This window comes from Olea europaea, unplaced genomic scaffold, assembly GCF_002742605.1.
Source record: "Olea europaea var. sylvestris unplaced genomic scaffold, O_europaea_v1 scaffold1836, whole genome shotgun sequence".
Classification (NCBI taxonomy): domain Eukaryota; kingdom Viridiplantae; phylum Streptophyta; class Magnoliopsida; order Lamiales; family Oleaceae; genus Olea; species Olea europaea.
In genome coordinates, this window is record NW_019236129.1 from 306,474 (window position 1) to 325,260 (window position 18,787).

The 18,787-nt window shown below is 37.4% G+C and overlaps 3 protein-coding genes across 3 annotated transcripts; all 3 read left to right on the forward strand.

Annotated features, from left to right (window-relative positions):
• The first annotated feature begins 1,016 nt into the window (after nucleotides 1–1,016).
• LOC111378582 lies at nucleotides 1,017–2,281 on the forward strand. Its single transcript, XM_023001816.1, has 3 exons — nucleotides 1,017–1,574; nucleotides 1,745–1,855; nucleotides 1,907–2,281. The coding sequence occupies exons 1-3, from the start codon at nucleotides 1,017–1,019 to the stop codon at nucleotides 2,279–2,281; spliced, it is 1,044 nt and encodes a 347-aa protein (XP_022857584.1).
• A 2,121-nt stretch (nucleotides 2,282–4,402) lies between these two features.
• On the forward strand, nucleotides 4,403–5,418 carry LOC111378583. Its single transcript, XM_023001817.1, has 3 exons — nucleotides 4,403–4,589; nucleotides 4,636–4,868; nucleotides 4,972–5,418. Exons 1-3 carry the CDS (start codon nucleotides 4,403–4,405, stop codon nucleotides 5,416–5,418), a joined length of 867 nt encoding a protein of 288 aa, XP_022857585.1.
• A 9,152-nt stretch (nucleotides 5,419–14,570) lies between these two features.
• On the forward strand, nucleotides 14,571–16,158 carry LOC111378584. The gene is made up of 3 exons (XM_023001819.1): nucleotides 14,571–14,688; nucleotides 14,774–15,078; nucleotides 15,268–16,158. The coding sequence occupies exons 1-3, from the start codon at nucleotides 14,571–14,573 to the stop codon at nucleotides 16,156–16,158; spliced, it is 1,314 nt and encodes a 437-aa protein (XP_022857587.1).
• The last annotated feature ends 2,629 nt before the right edge of the window (nucleotides 16,159–18,787 follow it).

An 18,787-nucleotide genomic window follows, 5' to 3' on the forward strand; every position in this document is an offset into this window, starting at 1 on the left:
GATTGATTCATTCGAATTCAATTGATATTATTACCAATCGGCGTTCATTTTACTTTAGCTTTTTATTTCTATCGTAATTTTTATTTTTATTTTATTCTTTTTGTGTCTATCTTTAAGAGCTTCCTTGTTGTTATTTTCAGCTGTTTATGTGAAGAGTGAGAAATCTAGACCTACTACCTGTTGATCCTAAACCAGAACGCATATTTAGCATTCTCAGAGACATACAAAGAAATGAACGGAAAGCAATGGCAAAACAGAATGCTAGAATAGCCAATGAGGATAACCAACAAAGGGCTATTCAGGACTACATAAGGCCAGTTGTCAATGACAACTATTCCGGCATCGCACGCCCAGCAATTGCTGCAAACAATTTCGAATTGAAACTAGGGTTGATACACATGGTACAATAAAATCAGTTTGGGGGTGCTGCAGTAGAAGACCCAAATGCTCATCTTGGATCTTTTTTGGAAATTTGTGACACGATGAAGATGAATGGAGTTACTGAAGATACAATTAGACTTTACCTATTCTCTTTCTCTTTGAGGGATAAAGCAAAGGCTTGGTTCCAGTCACTACCGTATAGCTCAATTACAACTTGGGATGATTTGGCTTAGAAATTCCTCACCAAGTACTTTCCACCTTCTAAATCAGCTCAACTTCACAGTGAGATTAGCCAATTCAAACAACTTGACTTCGAGCCATTCTATAAAGCCTGGGAAAGATTTAAAGACCTGCTTAGGAGATGTCCTAAACATGGGTTCCAGAAATGGGTGCAAATTGAGATATTTTATAATGGACTAAATGGGCAGACAAGGACTATGGTAGATGCAGCTGCGGGAGGCATTTTAATGGCTAAAACAGCAGAGGCTGCCTATGCTTTATTGGATGACATAGCCACCAACAGTTACCAATGGCCAAGTGAGAGATCGAGCGTAAAGAAAGTAGCAGGACTTCATGAAGTGGATCCCATCACAGCACTAGCAGCTTAGGCTACATCACTCACAAATCAGATAATCATGCTTACCACTCAAGGAAATCAACAGAAGGTAGATTCAGTCATGAGTAATTCTTCATCACACCAAGAGACAGAGGTTGCAAACGAGCAGGCCCAATATGTCAACAGTAGAAACTACAATCAAAGAGGAAGCTACCAAGCTAATCACTATCATCTAGGGCTGAGGAATCACGAGAACTTGTCATATGGCAACAATAAAAACACACTTCAACCTCCACCCAGATTCAACACTCAGAATTCTGAAGGGAAACCATCCTTGGAAGACATCCTTGGGACATTCATTTCTAAGACAAGATCACGCTTCAACAAAGATGAATCATGGTTGGATAATATTGAAACACATGTGTCCAACATGGGAGACACAATGAAGAATCTTGAAGTGCAAATTGGTCAGTTGGCTACCTCAAAGAAGTCTCAGCAACAAGGAAAATTTCCAAATGATACAGAAGTCAACCCAAAGGAGCACTATGAAGCCGTTGTATTAAGGAGTGGCAAGCAAGTTGGAAAAAGTGAACCCACCGAAGATAGAAACCCAACACCTGATAAGGAGAAAGAACAAGTAGTAGAAGAGCAAGAAAAGCAGGCCAAAAGAACAATAAGGCTCACAGACCTTACTCTATATCCTTCCATGACAACCTACCAATTCTCACACCACCACTTCCATTTCCACAGCGTTTTCAAAAGAAAAAATTTGATGATCAATTTGTAAAATTTTTAGAAATTTTCAAGAAAATTCACATTAATATTCCTTTTACAGATGCTTTGGAACAAATGCTAAAATATGCAAAGTTTATGAAGGAGGTGATGTCAAAGAAGCAGAATTTGGACGAATATGAAACAGTAAAATTAACAGAAGAATGCAGCGCTATTATTCAAAAGAAACTTCCTTAGGAGAGAAAAGATCCGGGAAGTTTCACTATTCTATGCACCACTGGAAGCTCTTTCTTTGAAAAGGCCCTCTGTGATCTAGGAGCAAGCATCAACCTAATGTCGTTATCAGTATTCAAGAAGTTAGGCCTCGGGGAAGTCAAGCCAACATCAGCGACTCTACAACTGGCTGATAGGTCCCTCACTTACCCACGAGGTATTATTGAAGACGTGTTAGTAAAGGTCGACAAATTTATCTTCCCAGCTGATTTTGTGGTATTGGATATGGAAGAAGATCAGGAAATCCCACTGATTTTAGGTAGGCCATTTTTAGCAACTGGAAGAGCATTAATTGATGTGCAAGGAGGACATTTAACATTGAGAGTGAATCAAGAATAAGTGAGGTTCAACATCTACCAAGCAATGAAGTACTCTGACGACACTGACACATGCCACATGATTGACTTCATTGATTCTGCTGTGAGCGATGAGAAATTATATATTGAGGATCCCTTGAAGCAGTGTATGATGTTTAGTTTCACAAAGGATGACATCAGCTCTTCTGGAGAATATCCAGAGAGCAAAGACCTGGTTGATTGCATATTGGCTCTAGAGTCTACACCAGTTGAAAGCAACCTATCACAGTGTGAAGATATTCAGAAATCAGAGGAATCAGATGATAAAGAAAGTAGCGAAATCAATAAGATTGAACTGAAGCAATTACCAGATCACCTCGATTATGCATTTTTGGGGACAATTTTGCATTTCCAGTGATCATTTCTTCATCACTCACCAGGGATGAAGAGGACGGATTATTGAAAGTGTTGAGGGATCACAAGGCTGCTTTACGTTGGTCGATAGCTGACATCAAGGGAATAAGTCCTACAGTCTGCATGCATAAAATCCTCATGGAAGATTCTTACAAGCCATCCATCGAACATCAGAGAAGGTTAAACCCATCAATGAAAGAAGTGGTTCGAGCAGAGATACTAAAGCTATTGATGGCAGGAATCATTTTTGCCATTTCAGATAGTGAATGGGTCAGCCCAGTGCAAGTGGTACCAAAGAAAGGAGGGATGACAGCTAATTCCAACAAGAACAGTAATTGGCTGGAGGGTGTGCATTGATTACAGGAAACTGAACAAGGCAACTAGAAAGGGTCATTTCCCACTCCCGTTCATCGATCAAATGTTGAACACATTAGCTGGCTACTCTTAGTATTGTTTTCTTGATGGATACTCGGGCTACAAATATATTGCTATAGCACCAGAAGATCAAGAAAAGACAACCTTCACTTGTCCATATGGAACTTTTGCCTATAGACGGATGCCATTCGGGTTATACAATGCACCGACCACTTTTCAGAGATGCATGATAGCAGTCTTTGCAAACATGGTTGAAGACATCATGGAGGTATTTATGGATGACTTCTCGATGTTTGGTACTTCTTTTGATAATTGCCTGCACAATCTTTCCTTAGTGCTACAATGCTATGAGGAAAAGAATTTAGTTCTAAACTAGGAAAAGTACCACTTTATGATACAATAAGGAATTATGCTAGGCCACCATGTTTCAGCGAGGGGATTGGAAGTGGACAGGGTGAAAATTGATACAATTGCAAAGCTACCACCACCCACCAATGTCAAAGGCATTTGAAGTTTCTTAGGGAACGCTGGATTCTACAAAAAATTTATCAAAGACTTCTCAAAAGTGACAAAACCCCTATGTAATCTTTTGGAGAAGGACACAACATTCGTATTTGATGAAGACTACTTACGGGCTTTTGAAACCATAAAGGCAAAATTAGTCACTGTTCTAGTGATGGTTGCACTAGATTGGAATCAGCTATTTGAGGTTATGTGTGATGCCAGTGACTACGCAGTAGGGGTGGTTTTGGGACAAAGGCATGATAAGATTTTTCGGACACTCCACTATGCCAACAAAACTCTTAATGGAGCTCAACTAAATTACACCACAACAGAGAAGGAAATGCTAGCAGTAGTGTTTGCATGTGACAAATTCAGATCCTACCTCATTGGCACCAAAGTGATAATTTACACGGACCATGCTGCAATCCGTTATCTCTTTGAAAAGAAGGATGCCAAGCCATGCCTAATTCGATGGATATTGCTACTACAGGAATTTGATGTAGAGATTCAAAATAAGAAAGGTAGTGAGAATGTCGTTGCAGACCATCTTTCACGGTTAGAGAATGAAAAGGTGGTGGATGACAGTCAAATTCGAGAAACTTTCCCTGACGAGATCTTGCTAGTTGTATCAACAAAGATCCCATAGTATGCTGATTTTGTTAATTATTTAGTGTCTGAAAGATTGCCACCTGACTTGACCTTTCATCAAAAGAAAAAATTCCTCCATGATGTCAAGTCATATCTGTGGGATGATCCAATATTGTTCAAAAGGTGTGCTGATAGAATAATCAGGCGGTGTGTCCCTGAGGAAGAAACACAATCAATCATGTAGCGTTGCCATTCCTCACTTTATGGAGGTTATTTCGGTCCTATGCATACTGCTGCAAAGGTATTGCAATCCGGTTTCTATTGGCCAAATCTGTTCAAAGACTGCTATGCTTTTGTGAAGACATGTGACTGTTGTCAACGTACTGGAAACATTTCAAGGCATCATGAGCTACCATTAACTAATATGCTCGAGGTGGAGTTATTTGATGTGTGGGGTATTGATTTCATGGGTCCGTTTCCATTCTTCTTTTAGTCAGGTATACATTCTCCTTGTAGTTGACTATGCATCTAAATGGGTTGAAGCCATTGCTTCACCAACAAATGATGCAAAGGTGGTTTTGAGGTTTCTACAGAAAAATATCTTTACTCGTTTTGGCATGCCTAGGGCAATAGTAAGTGATGAAGGTACACATTTCTGTAACAAGCTGTTCAATTCTCTTCTAGCTAAGTATGATGTCAAGCACAAGTTGGCACTTGGTTATCATCCACAGTCAAATGGGCAAGCAGAGGTGTCTAACAAAGAGATTAAACAGATTTTGGAAAAGCCAGTGAATACCAATCGAAATGACTGGTCTCTCAAACTAGATGATGCTCTTTGGGCATACCGAACAGTCTTTAAAACACCAATTGGAATGTCACCCTACCGTCTGGTATTCAGGAAAGCTTGCTGTGAAGAAATTGAATTTAGACATGAAATTGGCCGGTCCACAACGCTTGTTGCAGCTTGATGAGTTGGAGAAATTTCGGAATGATGCATATGAAAATACAAAGATATACAAGGAACGGACAAAAAAGTGGCATGACAAGAGAATCCTAAGTAGGGATTTCAAGGCAAGAGAACGAGTTCTTCTATTCAATTTTCGTTTGAAACTCTTTCCTGGCAAGCTCAAATCCCGGTGGTCGGGACCATTTGTAATTCGTAAGGTGTTCTCTTATGATGCAGTGGAGTTAGTAAGCATGGATGGGTCTACCTTTCAGGCAAATGGACAACGCCTCAAGCATTACTATGGAGAGGAAAATCGGGATGTGGAAGAAATTACCCTTGATGAACCAACTTAACACCACATTCACGTCCAGCTAAAAACGTAAGAGAAGCGCTTATTAGGAGGCAACCCAAGTTCTATTCCTTAATTTTCTTTTCATTATTTAGACATGTTCTTTTCTTCTTAGGCAAATTTGGTAAATTATTTTTCTTTTTATTTTGTAGGGTCATGCTCAAAAATGGTTGCACCGACACTCAAGTCAATATGGAAAGGGAGTACGTTGGAGGTATATGAACAAAAAAATAAAAAATAAAAAAAATATTTTTGATCTTACTTCCTTTTCCGAATACATGGCGCCGTGGCGCCCATTTTGGGCGCTGCAACGCCAACTCTAAAAAAAAAAAAATTTAACAGCGACTTTGGCGCACTCTTGTTTTAAAAAACAAACACGATCCCTCTTTCTTTTTATCTCCCTATCCCCAAACCATTTTATTCTTTTCCTCTCTCAAGTCTCCCCCTCTTCGTCCCCGCACTTGCACACATCTAATTTTCTCATATTACCCTACCTTTACACACATTCACATCTATAACAAGCCATATCTTAGAATTGAAGGGTTATTGACTAGTTCTTCAAAGAAAGTACGTTCTTTTAAATTGCAATTTTATATCCTTTGGCTTAATTTGAACTTCTAGTAGTAATCTTATTTGGGGCTACGTCACATTCTCATTTTTCTTTGTTGGATTTTGCTTTAGTAAAGATTGTGTGGGTTTTTGTTTTTATCTTCGAAATTATTCTGTTGTATGCCTACAATGTGTTTATCCTTTTGCCTCTTTGACGCTCTTTGCCAATGTTGGGCTCTATGTTAGAAGACTTTGCAAATTTCTATGGGCTTGGATTTTCCTAACTATTGATTTATTGTCTTGCCCACAAAGTGTTTGATAAATTTCACCAAAGACTTCTTTTGTGCTGTTCTTGGGATATTTTTGATGGCTTGCATTAGGCTTTCTACTTGATTATTCTAGCCACCAACCACATGTTCGATATATTGTTTCATTAAGATTTTCGTGCCTACTTGGGACACACTTCATTTACTAAGACAAATTCATTGAATTGGTTTAGGTGGCCGGTTAACTTCACGTGATATTGGAAAGAACACTTACTCCATGCCTCCTAAAAAGAAATCTAAGGTCACTGCCTCTTCCTCTACTACAACGTTTGATCGAAGACGATTCATTAGTTCCGAAGTAGAGGAACGCTATAAACAGAGTGAGATACATCGAAATTGCATTCTTGAGAGGGGCCTTGAAAATTTTTTGCCCGATAAAATACACAGTTTGGGATGGGAGAAGTTTACCGAGCAACCTACAGCTGCATCCATTCCTTTGGTGAAAGAATTCTATGTCAACGCCAATGAACACGAGAACTTCAAAGTTTTTGTCCGCGGTTTTTGGATCAAGTTTGACAGTGCTTCAATTAACAGGTTCTACCACACGCGGGATATACCCAATGATGACTATTCCCAACTACGCGATGAGGGTGTCAATCCTGAAGAGATAATTCGCACTATAGCTTGCCTCGGTACTGAATGGAAAAGATCAATTAGTGATGTAACTCACTTCCCTTCCTCTGGTCTGATACCTAACTGTAAAATTTGGCACCACTTCATATCATCCAAACTGATCCCCAATAGCAACACCAGTGAGGTCACCAAGGAACGAGCCTTACTGAGTTTTGTGATTCGGAAGGAATATTCTATTGATGTTGGCAGAGTCATTCTAAACAGCATTCTTCGCATCATAGTCGGGCCAGCTACAGATAGTTTGGGTCACCCCTCTTTGATTCATGACCTTTGCATACACGGGGGTGTTCTCGTGTGAGAAACTGATGAAGTGTTATACCCGGAACAACCACTTACATGGGAACTCCGTGATAGGCGTGTGGGACATCGGAACGTGTCTGACTCTTCTCAGTCATCTCATCCATTACCTCCTACACCACCACCTCCACAACCTTCTGATGCTACGGAGGACATCCTTCGACGTCTTGAAGTCATGGATTTGCGCATGACCCGATGGCAGGATGGCATGCAAGTACAAATGAATCATCTACAATCCACCATCTTTGACCAGTTTCATTATCAAAACGCTTGCATGGCGGTCATGGCATCTGCAAACCCCGAGCTCACCTTCCCTCCACCGCCATCATTTCCACCTCATTACACCCTCCTGCTCCACCTGATGTCGAGGAAGACAGCTGATGTCTTCACTGAGGTATTTCTCTTCCCCTTCTTCAATTTTCACATTGAGGGCAATGTATAGTTTAAGTTTGGGGGGGGGAGTGTATTATAAATTGTCTAAAATTGCCTAGTTTTTTATTTTGTGTGATTGTGTGCATTTTTTTTAATTCATTTACGTTTTTTTATTATTTTATTTTATTTGTATGTTTTGTTTTTAATTTCTTATTTGTGTGCATTTAAAGAAAAAATAATAATAATAATAATAGTAAATAAATAATTTCATTTCCTGATTTGCATGCTTGTGTGAGTTAGATAGCCTTGCCGATATTGATTTGTGTAATTGAGAACATGCGTTGAATTATGGGTTATGGATAAGTTATGTGCTTGAATTAGATTTTTGCTTATTTATGTAAAACGAAAATTATTTTTGCACGTGAGTTGATTGTGGCGTTGTGCATGAGTAGGTTGATTCATGTTTATAGATTGGATTAAAGAACTTAGATGCTAAACCCAAACAACCTTTGAACATCATATTACCTTTAAACCAAATATAGGATGTTTGGTAGATTAATCTGTTGTAGGGAAACTTGGAGATAAATGTGGATTCCATGTGTGCTAAATTTTGTGTGGATTGTCTGAAAATTGGGTGAAAACCTTAAGTTAGAGGTCAATTTTCAAGAATATGTTTTTAATAAGGGGCATTAAACTAATCATTGCATAAAAAAAGATCCCAATGAGAACAACTTTAATAATTTCATTGTGAATCGTCTCTTCGTAGCCTTTATGACTCGAGTGATTAAGCCTGTAAGGGTTTAAAAACCTGGTGCCCTAAAGTGATCTGATTTGGGAGTCATCGACCTAAAGCTTGCTACATGGTTCATTTAGAAAGCTTAAGAGAGTGACGTCCACACAAAAGGTGTTTAAAGAATAAATTTATATTTGAAAAAAAAATAAAGAAAAGAAATTTGATATCACATGCCTTGATTAAGCCCCGAACACTTGTTTTAAAGGATTAGACCTTTGATAAGGGGTTAGTAACTTGGTTGATTCCTAGAGGTTGAAGCAGTCAAAAATAAGGAGAATCCTCATCTGTTGATATGTTGAACTGCAATAGTGAAATCTAACCAAATTTGAGCGGTGTAAGAAATTAGTATTGAAAAATCAACTTTAGAATACACCTTGGGAAGAAAAAAGAAAACAAATTTGGGGGTGTGTGAATCCCACGAGCGAGGCAAGGAAATATTTGACTTTTAAGGTTGGAAATTGGGTCAATTTATTATTGTACAGCGTTGCGTTTAACTCTCCACTCACACACCCGTTTACATTGAATAGGCGAGAATTTGACGCTATGTTTTTAATCTTGAGGCAAGGTGTCTAACATAATGTGTTTTTTAAGTGATTTTATTTGTTTTAGTTGTCCTTCTGTGTTTGTTAATGATTTTCTTTAGTTTGGTATTTGCTCGAGAACAAGCAAAGAACTAAGTTTGGAGGTGTTTGATGAGTGTAATTCACTCATTAAACTAAAGCTTCTAAATCACGTTTTTTGATTTGTTCTTGGGCACTTTTGAACCTTTTGATGTGTGTGTTCGTGTTGTTTTGCAGTTTGGACAACTCTCAAGAAATTACCACAATTTGGAGCTTGTGATGAGCAAAAATGATGATCTTTGAAATGGAGCATGAATAAGCAAGTAGTGAAGAAGATCGGAATGGAAAATAGGCTCGGAAAATGAATAGGAGTGTTGCACGGCAGTACCATGGGCGCCACGGTGCCCAAAAGAAACCAATGATCCAACAGTGGGCTTGGCACCACGGTGCTAGACCTAGGCGCCATGGCGCCCAACGAGAGGAAACATGAGCAGTAGCACTGCCGCCACGGCGCGAGACTTGGGCGCCGCAGCGCCACAGCGCCACACATGGGCGTCGCAGCGCCGGATCTCGAAACGCATAAAATTCGAATTTTTAATTATTCCTCGGCCCAAGAATCGTACCCTAACCATTGAGGACTCCTAGAGAATGTAAATACCAAGATGAAGACCTAGATGAGGGGTTAGACGGCTGAAGAGGCAAGAGGCAAATGAAGCACCAATTGGGAGAAGATTGGCCCGATTTGGAGAAGAAATCAAGCAGCAAACTGAGTTTTTTCTTATCTTTTTCTTCTCCATGCACTTTAGTTTGTATTTCATTGCGTTTTTCTTCTCCATCATGAACTAAACTTTTAAATCTAGGGTTTGATGTAACCTATTTGAGACATAATTTAATTTCTTTATGGTATTTCCGTTTTTTTTTCCAGAATTGATTTGTATTGTTCTTGCTTAATGCTTTCAGTTGCCTGATCACCAATTAAATGAATTGATGCTCTAAATTTGATGCTCGAGAGAGGGAAATTTAGGTGTAATCTAAGAACAATATAACCTAGATTTGTAGGTTTCAAGAGAAAATGCGAATCTTTGAGGGTAAAACAAGAACCAAGTGCTTGATAATCTTTATAAATTTAATTCGGAATAGAGATATTGGGGTTAAAATATAGAGATAGGTTCTATTTGACGCTTGAGAGAGGGAAATAGAATTAATTTAGGAATCATGCCTATGAATTTGGGAAATGTTGATAGAAATATCTATAGGGGTTGAGAATTATGTCAATAATATGGTGAAATCACTCCCTAGATGTTACATAATTCTGATTTAAAATTTAGAAATTGCCTCGCTTTCCTTGCATTATTTAATTCATCAACATTAGTTTAGCATTCAAACATCAATTTAACATCCGATTGTCTAGATAAAGTAAATGCGGACACAATTATAGTACTCATTAGAAGTCGAATATCAATCCATGTGGGTTTGACACTTTTCAATTCCTTAATTTACTACAAAACTTGACATCATACGCTTGCGGTTAAATCACGTTACATAAAATGCATGGCAACCCCTACAACGTGCTCAAATTGCTATCAAAAACTACTAAAATTATGAAGTGAAATGGGAGTTAATCTTTACTGAACATATTGAGGAGTTCCTTTCTAAGTGGGAGCAAGCAAAATCGTTCGGATATAATGAGGAGACAATACCATCTCATAAGTACTATACGGACCCAATGGAGAGACGTGGCTTACTTCATGAGGGATCAGAATTATGGGCTGTATTTGGAAGAAAAATGGGATATGATCAATTTTAAAGGATATTGTCAAGATATCATAATTCTATGGAAGCACAAGAGCTAGTGCCAGAGCTCGAGCCCGAGCCAGGGCCAGAGGAAGAGCCTGAGGAGAACCAAGAGGAAGAGCTTGAGGAGGCCCAGAGAAGATAATCGAACTAGAGCCGAAAGAACCTAAGCAAGAATTCGAGCCACAATTTCATTAATTTGGTTACAGATTCTGAGCCAGAATCATGCATTACTTCAGACGATGAGACTCCACCAAAATAACATTCTTAGGACTCATAAAAATCAGATATATATGTTATTTGCTTACTAAGGAAAAGTTTTTATTTCTTATTTGGTGTTATTTTTAAAAACAAAATACTATATGTAAAGATTTGGAAATTCATAAGTTTTTCGCCATTATAAAAATTATTATTTTTATTATTATGGTTATTTTTTTGTTATCAAATATTTCTAAATTAAAATTTTATTTGTGTTAAGAAAATGGCAAGACGACAACAAACCAAGCTACGGTCATTAAGGATTTGTTGATGGATGTACAAGATATGGGTAGACAACAAGCACAAGTTGGTTCCCAAAATGCAAACATTAACAACACCAGCTCAATTGTGGAATAGTTTCATCGATATAAACCTCCAACCTTCGATGGCAAGGCAGACCTTCTGGCAGTTGAGGAATGGATAAGAGAGACGGAGCGAATCTTCAAATATCTGTCTTGTACTGATGCTAAGAAGATATTATGTGCAGAATTTATGTTAGTTGATGATGCAAGCCACTAGTGGGAGTCAGCATCGTGTACCAGAATAGAGGCATAACAACGTGCTCTGACTTGGACACAATTTAAGGACGAGGTGATGGGAAAATACTTCCCACAAGCTCTAAGAGATCGAAAGAAGACATAATTCCTTCAACTTAAATAGGGAAAGATGAAGCTTGAAGATTATAAGAAAAAGTTTGAGCAACTTTCTATGTATGCATCATGCCTGGAGAACACAGAAGCAAAGAAAGCAAAGAGGTTTGAGTTGGGATTGTGCCCTGAGACTGGTAGAATAATAGCATATCACCAATTCACTACCTATAGCCAGGTATTGTAGACTGCCCAGGCAATCTCAAATAGGTTCAAGATTGGCCAAACTTCCCAGTAAGGGGCCAAGTCTTCGGAAACATGGAAATGGAATGGGCCCAATGAAGAAAAAAGAGAAGGATAGAACAAGAAAGTCAACTTTGGATCGAACTTTGGCCGAGTCGTCTTACCCTATCCCAAGTGCAACAGGATGCATGGCGGTAAATGTTTGCTCGGGAAACACATGTGCTATCGATGTGGCAAAATAAGTCACATTTCCAAAAATTACAAAGAAGACACCTTGAAGAAGAACGATGAACAAGAAAAGAAGGGAAAGGCCTGAATTTTTGCTTTAGCCCAGGAACGGACAACAGAAGACCCGAACATAGGTAATTTTAAGGACGATTTCTTCTAAGGGGGAAGATTATAACAAAAGAAATTTTTTTAAAAATAAATAAATAAGAAAATTTATTGTTATACTTTTAAAAAAGGACAAATGAAATATATTTTAAATTCCTATTTTATCCAAAGTCAAATAATTAGATTTTGATAAGAAGAAATGAAATATATTGTTATTGGATAGGGATGTTAGTTCTTTTAGATTGAATAAAACAACAATAAAATACAATATTTGTTTTATGATACACGCCACCTTAGATTTTACTCTATCAAATAAATTTTGGATTTATCAATTAGTTTAGCCTACACCTATATATAGGTATGATTGGAAATCTAAAAGTTGCATACATTATTGTCAATCAATATACTTTCACCGAAGTAGAGAGGTTGAGAAAAGAATTTGGGGACGACCAATTATATTTCATTTTATTTAACAAGCTAAGATACTTTTATACAATTTCTTTCATTTCCTTATGCTTTTATATTCAATTATATATGAATCAAAGTTGTAGCTCTTTGAGTTAGCTTTCCAACGCATCTTGAATCACCTCAATCGTACATCGGACGAAAAAGTTATGCTAAAAATACTGAAGGACGCACAGTTTGTCGTTTCCAACTTAACTGAGCGCCGATGCGCACCCATGAATCTGAATTTGAGCAGCAAGCCCAGCACCACAGCGCCCATATTGGGCGTCGAGGCGCCGAATATGCGGGAAAATGCGTTTTTATATTTTTGGAATCTTTTCTTGGCCCAATTCAACCCTAATTCGTCCAAGATCCCAACATAGTATAAATGTCATTCACAAAACCCTATTTTGAAGAAGAAGAGGATGGGCCAAACACAACAATTGAATGGGCAAGATTGAAGACAATTCATCAAGGGCAAGGAGGCATGAAGAATATCAAGGGAAATTCCAATTAAAAGGTTCAAAAGAGTTCTTCTTTCTTTTTCTCTTTATGTTATTCATTAATTTGTTTAGATTTAATTCTTTCACATGGACTAAACATTAATTCTAGGGTTTGATGTAACCTACTTAGACATGTTTTGATTCCGAAATAATTATTTTATTTCATCTTTTCGCTTATTTATTTATGTTGATCCTTGTGCAATGCTTTCAATTAATTGGCTACTAATTGAATGATTTGATACTTTAAATTTTGGCACTCGAGAGAGGTAAATTTAGGCGTGATCTAAGACAACATAACCTAAATTTTGTAGATTTCGAGAGAAAATGCGATATCTTTGAGGCTTGTTTAAATTAAGAACCAAGTACTTGATGATTTTATGTTTAAGATCGGAATAGAGATAGGGGATTGATTCATTTGAATTCAATTGATATTATTATCAATTAGCTTTCATTTTAATTTAGATTTTTATTTTCACGTTAATTTTTATTCATTTTATTTCTATTTCCAATAGCCTCTTTGTTTTTATTTTCAGCTGTTCATGTGAAGAATGAGAAATCTTGACATACTATCCGTTGATCCTAAACCAGAATGCATATTTCACATTCTAAGGGGTATACAGAGAGACGAACGAGAAGTAATGGAAGAACAAGATACAAGAGTGGCTAATGATAACAGTCAACAAAGAGCTATTCGTGACTACATCAAACTAGTTGTACATGACAATTACTCCAGTATCACACGCCTAGCTATTGCTGCAAACAATTTTGAGCTAAAGCCAGAGCTAATACACATGGTGCAGCAGAATCAGTTTGGAAAAGGTATAATAAGAGATCGAAATGCTCATCTGGGGTAATTTCTGGAAATTTGTGACACTGTCAAGATGAATGGTGTTACTGAAGACGCTATTAGACTCTGCTTATTTTCATTCTCCTTAAGAGAAAACTAAAGCATGGTTCCAATTTCTACCATATGGATCCATCACAACATGGGAGGAATTAGCTAAGAAGTTTCTTATGAAATTATTCCCACCTTCGAAGGCAACGCAATTGAGGAGTGAAATTGGGCAGTTCAGATAGTCAGACTTCGAGCCATTCTATGAAGATTGTGAGAGATTCAAAGATGCATTTAGAAGATGCCCTTAGCATGGTTATCAGGATTGGGCACAAATCGAACTCTTCTACTATGGGTTGAATGCTCAAATATGGTTAGTGGTAGATTCTGCAGCGGGAGGGGTTTTGTTGTCCAAGTGTCCATATCAATGGCCAAGTGAGCATTCGAGTGTAAAGAGAGTTGCTGGCCTTTATGAGGTAGATCATATTACAGCCCTTGCAGCTCAAATGTCATCTCTCAATAATCAAATAGCTGCATTGACATCACAAGGAACTCAAAAGAGACCCGAATCTATTATGGCTGCATCCATGGCATATTAAAAGGCTGGAAGTTTGAACAAGTTCAGTATGTAAATGGTAGAAATTTCAATCAGAGAGGAAAGTATTCAGCAAACCAATATCATCAAGGACTACAAAACCATGAGAAACTCTATTATGGCAACAATGCAAATGTACTTCAGCCACCACTTGGGTACAATAAAATAGCTGCATTGACATCACAAGGAACTCAAAAGAGACCCGAATCTATTATGGCTGCATCCATGGCATATTAAAAGGCTGGAAGGTTGAACAAGTTCAGTATGTAAATGGTAGAAATTTCAATCAGAGAGGAAAGTATTCAGCAAACCAATATCATCAAGGACTGCAAAACCATGAGAAACTCTATTATGGCAACAATGCAAATGTACTTCAGCCACCACTTGGGTACAATAATCAGGCATCTGATGGAAAGCCATCATTGGAAGACATTTTGGAAACTTTCATTTCAGAGACTAGGTCGAGGTTCAACAAAGATGAGTCCAGGCTTGATAACATTGAGACATATATGACCAACGTGGGGGCCACAATGAAGAATTTGGAGGTACAAATTGGTCAGATAGCAACTGCGATACAGTCCCAATAGAAAGAAAAATTTCCCAGTAACACAAAGGTTAACCTAAGGGAACACTGTAATGCTATCATCTTAAAGAGTGGTAAAGTAGCTAAAGAATGCAAGCCTAGAGAGGTTGTGGTGCCTACATCGAATCCCATACTTGCAATGGAAAAATAGACTGAAGGGCAGAAAACTGAGGCAGAGGTAACAAAGAAGATTTATAAACCTTACTCAATTTCATTTTCAGACAACCCACCTATCTTGAAGCCCCCACTACCATTCCCACAAAGATATTTGAAGAAAGAGTTTGATGAGAAATTCACAAAGTTTCTAGAGGTCTTCAAGAAAATCCACATCAACATTCCCTTTGCAGAAGCCTTAGCCCAAATGCCTAACTATGCCAAGTTCTTAAAGAAAGTGATGTCAAAGAAGAGAAAGTTGGAGGAGTTCGAGACTGTTAAGCTGACAGAGGAGTGTAGTGCCATCCTTCAGAAGAAGCTCCCTCACAAATTGAAAGATCCAAGCAGCTTCAACATCCCGTGCAATATTGGTGGTATCACATTTGATAGGGCACTGTGTGACCTTGGAGCTAGCATAAACTTGATGCCCTTATCAGTGTTTAAAAAGTTGGGTCTTGGAGAAATGAAACCCACAACCCTCACCTCGCAAATGGCGGATAGACCGATCACATATCCAAAGGGCATTATTGAAGATGTGTTGATGGAGGTTGATAAGTTCATATTTCCGATGGATTTTGTGGTGTTGGACATGGAGGAGGATGAGAAAGTACCATTGATTCTTGGCCGACCTTTCCTGGTTATTGGAAGAGCATTGATTGATGTTCAAGAAGGAAAGTTGACACTACAAGTTAATGAAGAGCAAGTAACTTTCAACATCTATCAAGAAAAGAAAGTCCTAGAAAAAGGAAAAGTTAACACTTTCAAAATGATCCAATCAGCTGAAGTAATTGCAGGAAACAAAGGAAAAGGGGAATTATTTTATAATCCGTTAGTGCAATACATGGCAATTAGTAACTCAGAAAGGGATTCATCTATTTCTATACTTTAATTCCAATGTCTCCATTCCGAACTTAAACATAAAATCATCAAGTACTTGGTTCTTAATTTAAACAAGCCTCAAAGATATCGCATTTTCTCTCAAAACCTACAAAATCTAGGTTATGTTGTCTTAGAGCACGCCTAAATTTGCCTCTCTCGAGCGCCGAAATTTAAAGCATCAAATCATTCAATTAGTGGCCAGTTAATTGAAAGCATTGCACAAGAATCATCATAAATAAATAAGCGGAAAGATTAACTAAAATAATTATATCGAAATCAAAACCTGTCTAAGTAGGTTGTATGCTAGAATTAATGTTTAGTCCATGGTGAAAAAATTAAATCTAAACAAATTGATGAATAACATAAGGAGAAAAAGAAAGAAAAACTATTTTGAAGCTTTTAATTGGAATTTTCCTTGATATTCTTCATGCCACCTTGCCCTTGATGAATTGTCTTCAATCTTGCCCCCTTCAATTGTTGTGTTTGGCCCCTCTTCTTCTTCTTCAAAATAGGGTTTTTTTTAATGTTATTTATAGTATGTTGGGATCTTGGACGAATTAGGATTGAATTGGGCCAAGAAAAGATTCCAAAAATATAAAAACATGTTTTCCTGCACATCCGGCGCCTCGACGCCCAATATGGGCGTTGTGGCGTCGGGCTTGCTGCAAAATTCAGATTCATGGGCGCTGCCATCTTGGGCGCCTTGGCGCTCAGTTTGGTCGGAGATGACAGACTGCACGTCCTTCAGTATTTTTAGCATAACTTCTTCGTCTGATGTTCGATAGAGGTGATTCAAGCTAACTCAAAGAGCTTCAACTTTGATTCAGACATCATTCTCCAACTCGATCGTTTGCTTTGTCAAAAAAGTCTCAATGTGAGGCTGAAGTTGCGGAGCGTAACTTTTCGGTTGGAAATTTATTTGTGATCATATTTTGCCTAAATTTGATCCCTTTGACATCTTTCGTCATCCAATTGACTCCCTCAACTCTCGGATCTTCATATGAGGTTCGATACAAGTTTTGATTATTTGTATTTTAGTCCCCGAACTTTGGATCTCTTACAATTTGGTCCTTTTCTCCAATTTCGTCAACTTTTACTTATTTCTTTCAATTTCATCGACCAACATCACAATATCAAAACACTCATTAAAAAGCTCTAAAAAGACTCTCAATGGTAACAAAATAATGAATTAAGTGGTACAGATATAATAAGTATGAATCACTCATCAAATACCCCCAAACTTAATATTTTGTTTGTCCTCGAACAAACACCAAACTAAAGAAAATCACTAACAAACACAAATAAATAAATATAAACAAAAATACTTAAAACAAATAGTGCTAGATATCTTGCCCTTATAGCTTAGGATTGAAAACATAACATCAATTTCATGAATACTTCAATGTTACAATGCACAAGCTAAATTCTCACTTATTCAATGCAAAAGAGTATATGTGTGGAGAGTTAAGTGCAACGCTGTACAATAGTAAATTGATCCAATTCCCAACCTTAAAAATCAATTTTTTCTTACTCCGCTCATGGGAATCACACACCCCAAACTTACTTTATTTTCTCTTCCCAAAGATATCATCTAAGGTGAATTTTCAATACAAGTTTCTTACACCGCTCAAGTTTGGTCAGATTTTACTAATTATAGTTCAACATATCAATAAATGAAAAATCTCCTTATTTTTTACTGTTCAACCTCAAGGAATCAACCAAGTTACTAACCTCTTATCAAAAGGTCTAATCCTCTAAAATAAGTGTTCGAGACTCAATCAATGCATGTTATGTCCATTTTTTCGATATAAATTTATTCTTTAATCACCCTTTGTGCGGACGTCTCTCCATTAAACTTTCTAAACGACCCCTGTAGCAAGCTTTAGGTCGATGACTCCTAAATCAGAGGACTTTAGGGCATCAGGTTTTAAACCCTTGCACACTTGATCGCTCGAGTCATAAAGACTACGAAGAGACGATTCACAATGAGATTATTATGATTGTCCTCATTGGATCTTTTTTTTTCAATGATTAGTGCAATGTCCCTTATCAAACACATATTCTCGAAAATTGACCTCTAACTTAAGGTTTTCACCCAATTTTCATCCTATTAATCTCAGACGGTCCACACAAAAAATTAGCATACACGGAATCCACATTTATCTCCAAGTTTCCCTACAACAGTGCAATCATCCAAACATTCTATATTTGGTTTAATTTATAATAATGTTTAAAAGTTTTTTGGGTTTAGCATCTAAGTTCTCTAATCCAACCTATAAATATGAATCAACCTACTCATGTACAACGCCACAATAAACTCACATGCATAAATATTTTTCGTTTCACACAGATAAGAAAAAGTCTAACTCACACATATAACTTATCCATAATCCATAAACCAATATATGTTCTCAATAGTATACATCATTGCCGACAAGGCTATCTAGCTCACACAAGCATACAAAACACAAAATGATTTTTTTTTTCAGTGCACCCTAATAAGAAAATTAAAAAAAAATTGCACACAAATCACTCAAAATACACAAAATAAAAAAAAAATATGTAGGCAATTAGAAAATTTATGATACACCCCCGTACTTAAACTAAACATTGTCCCCAATGTTAAATTAAAAGAAAAG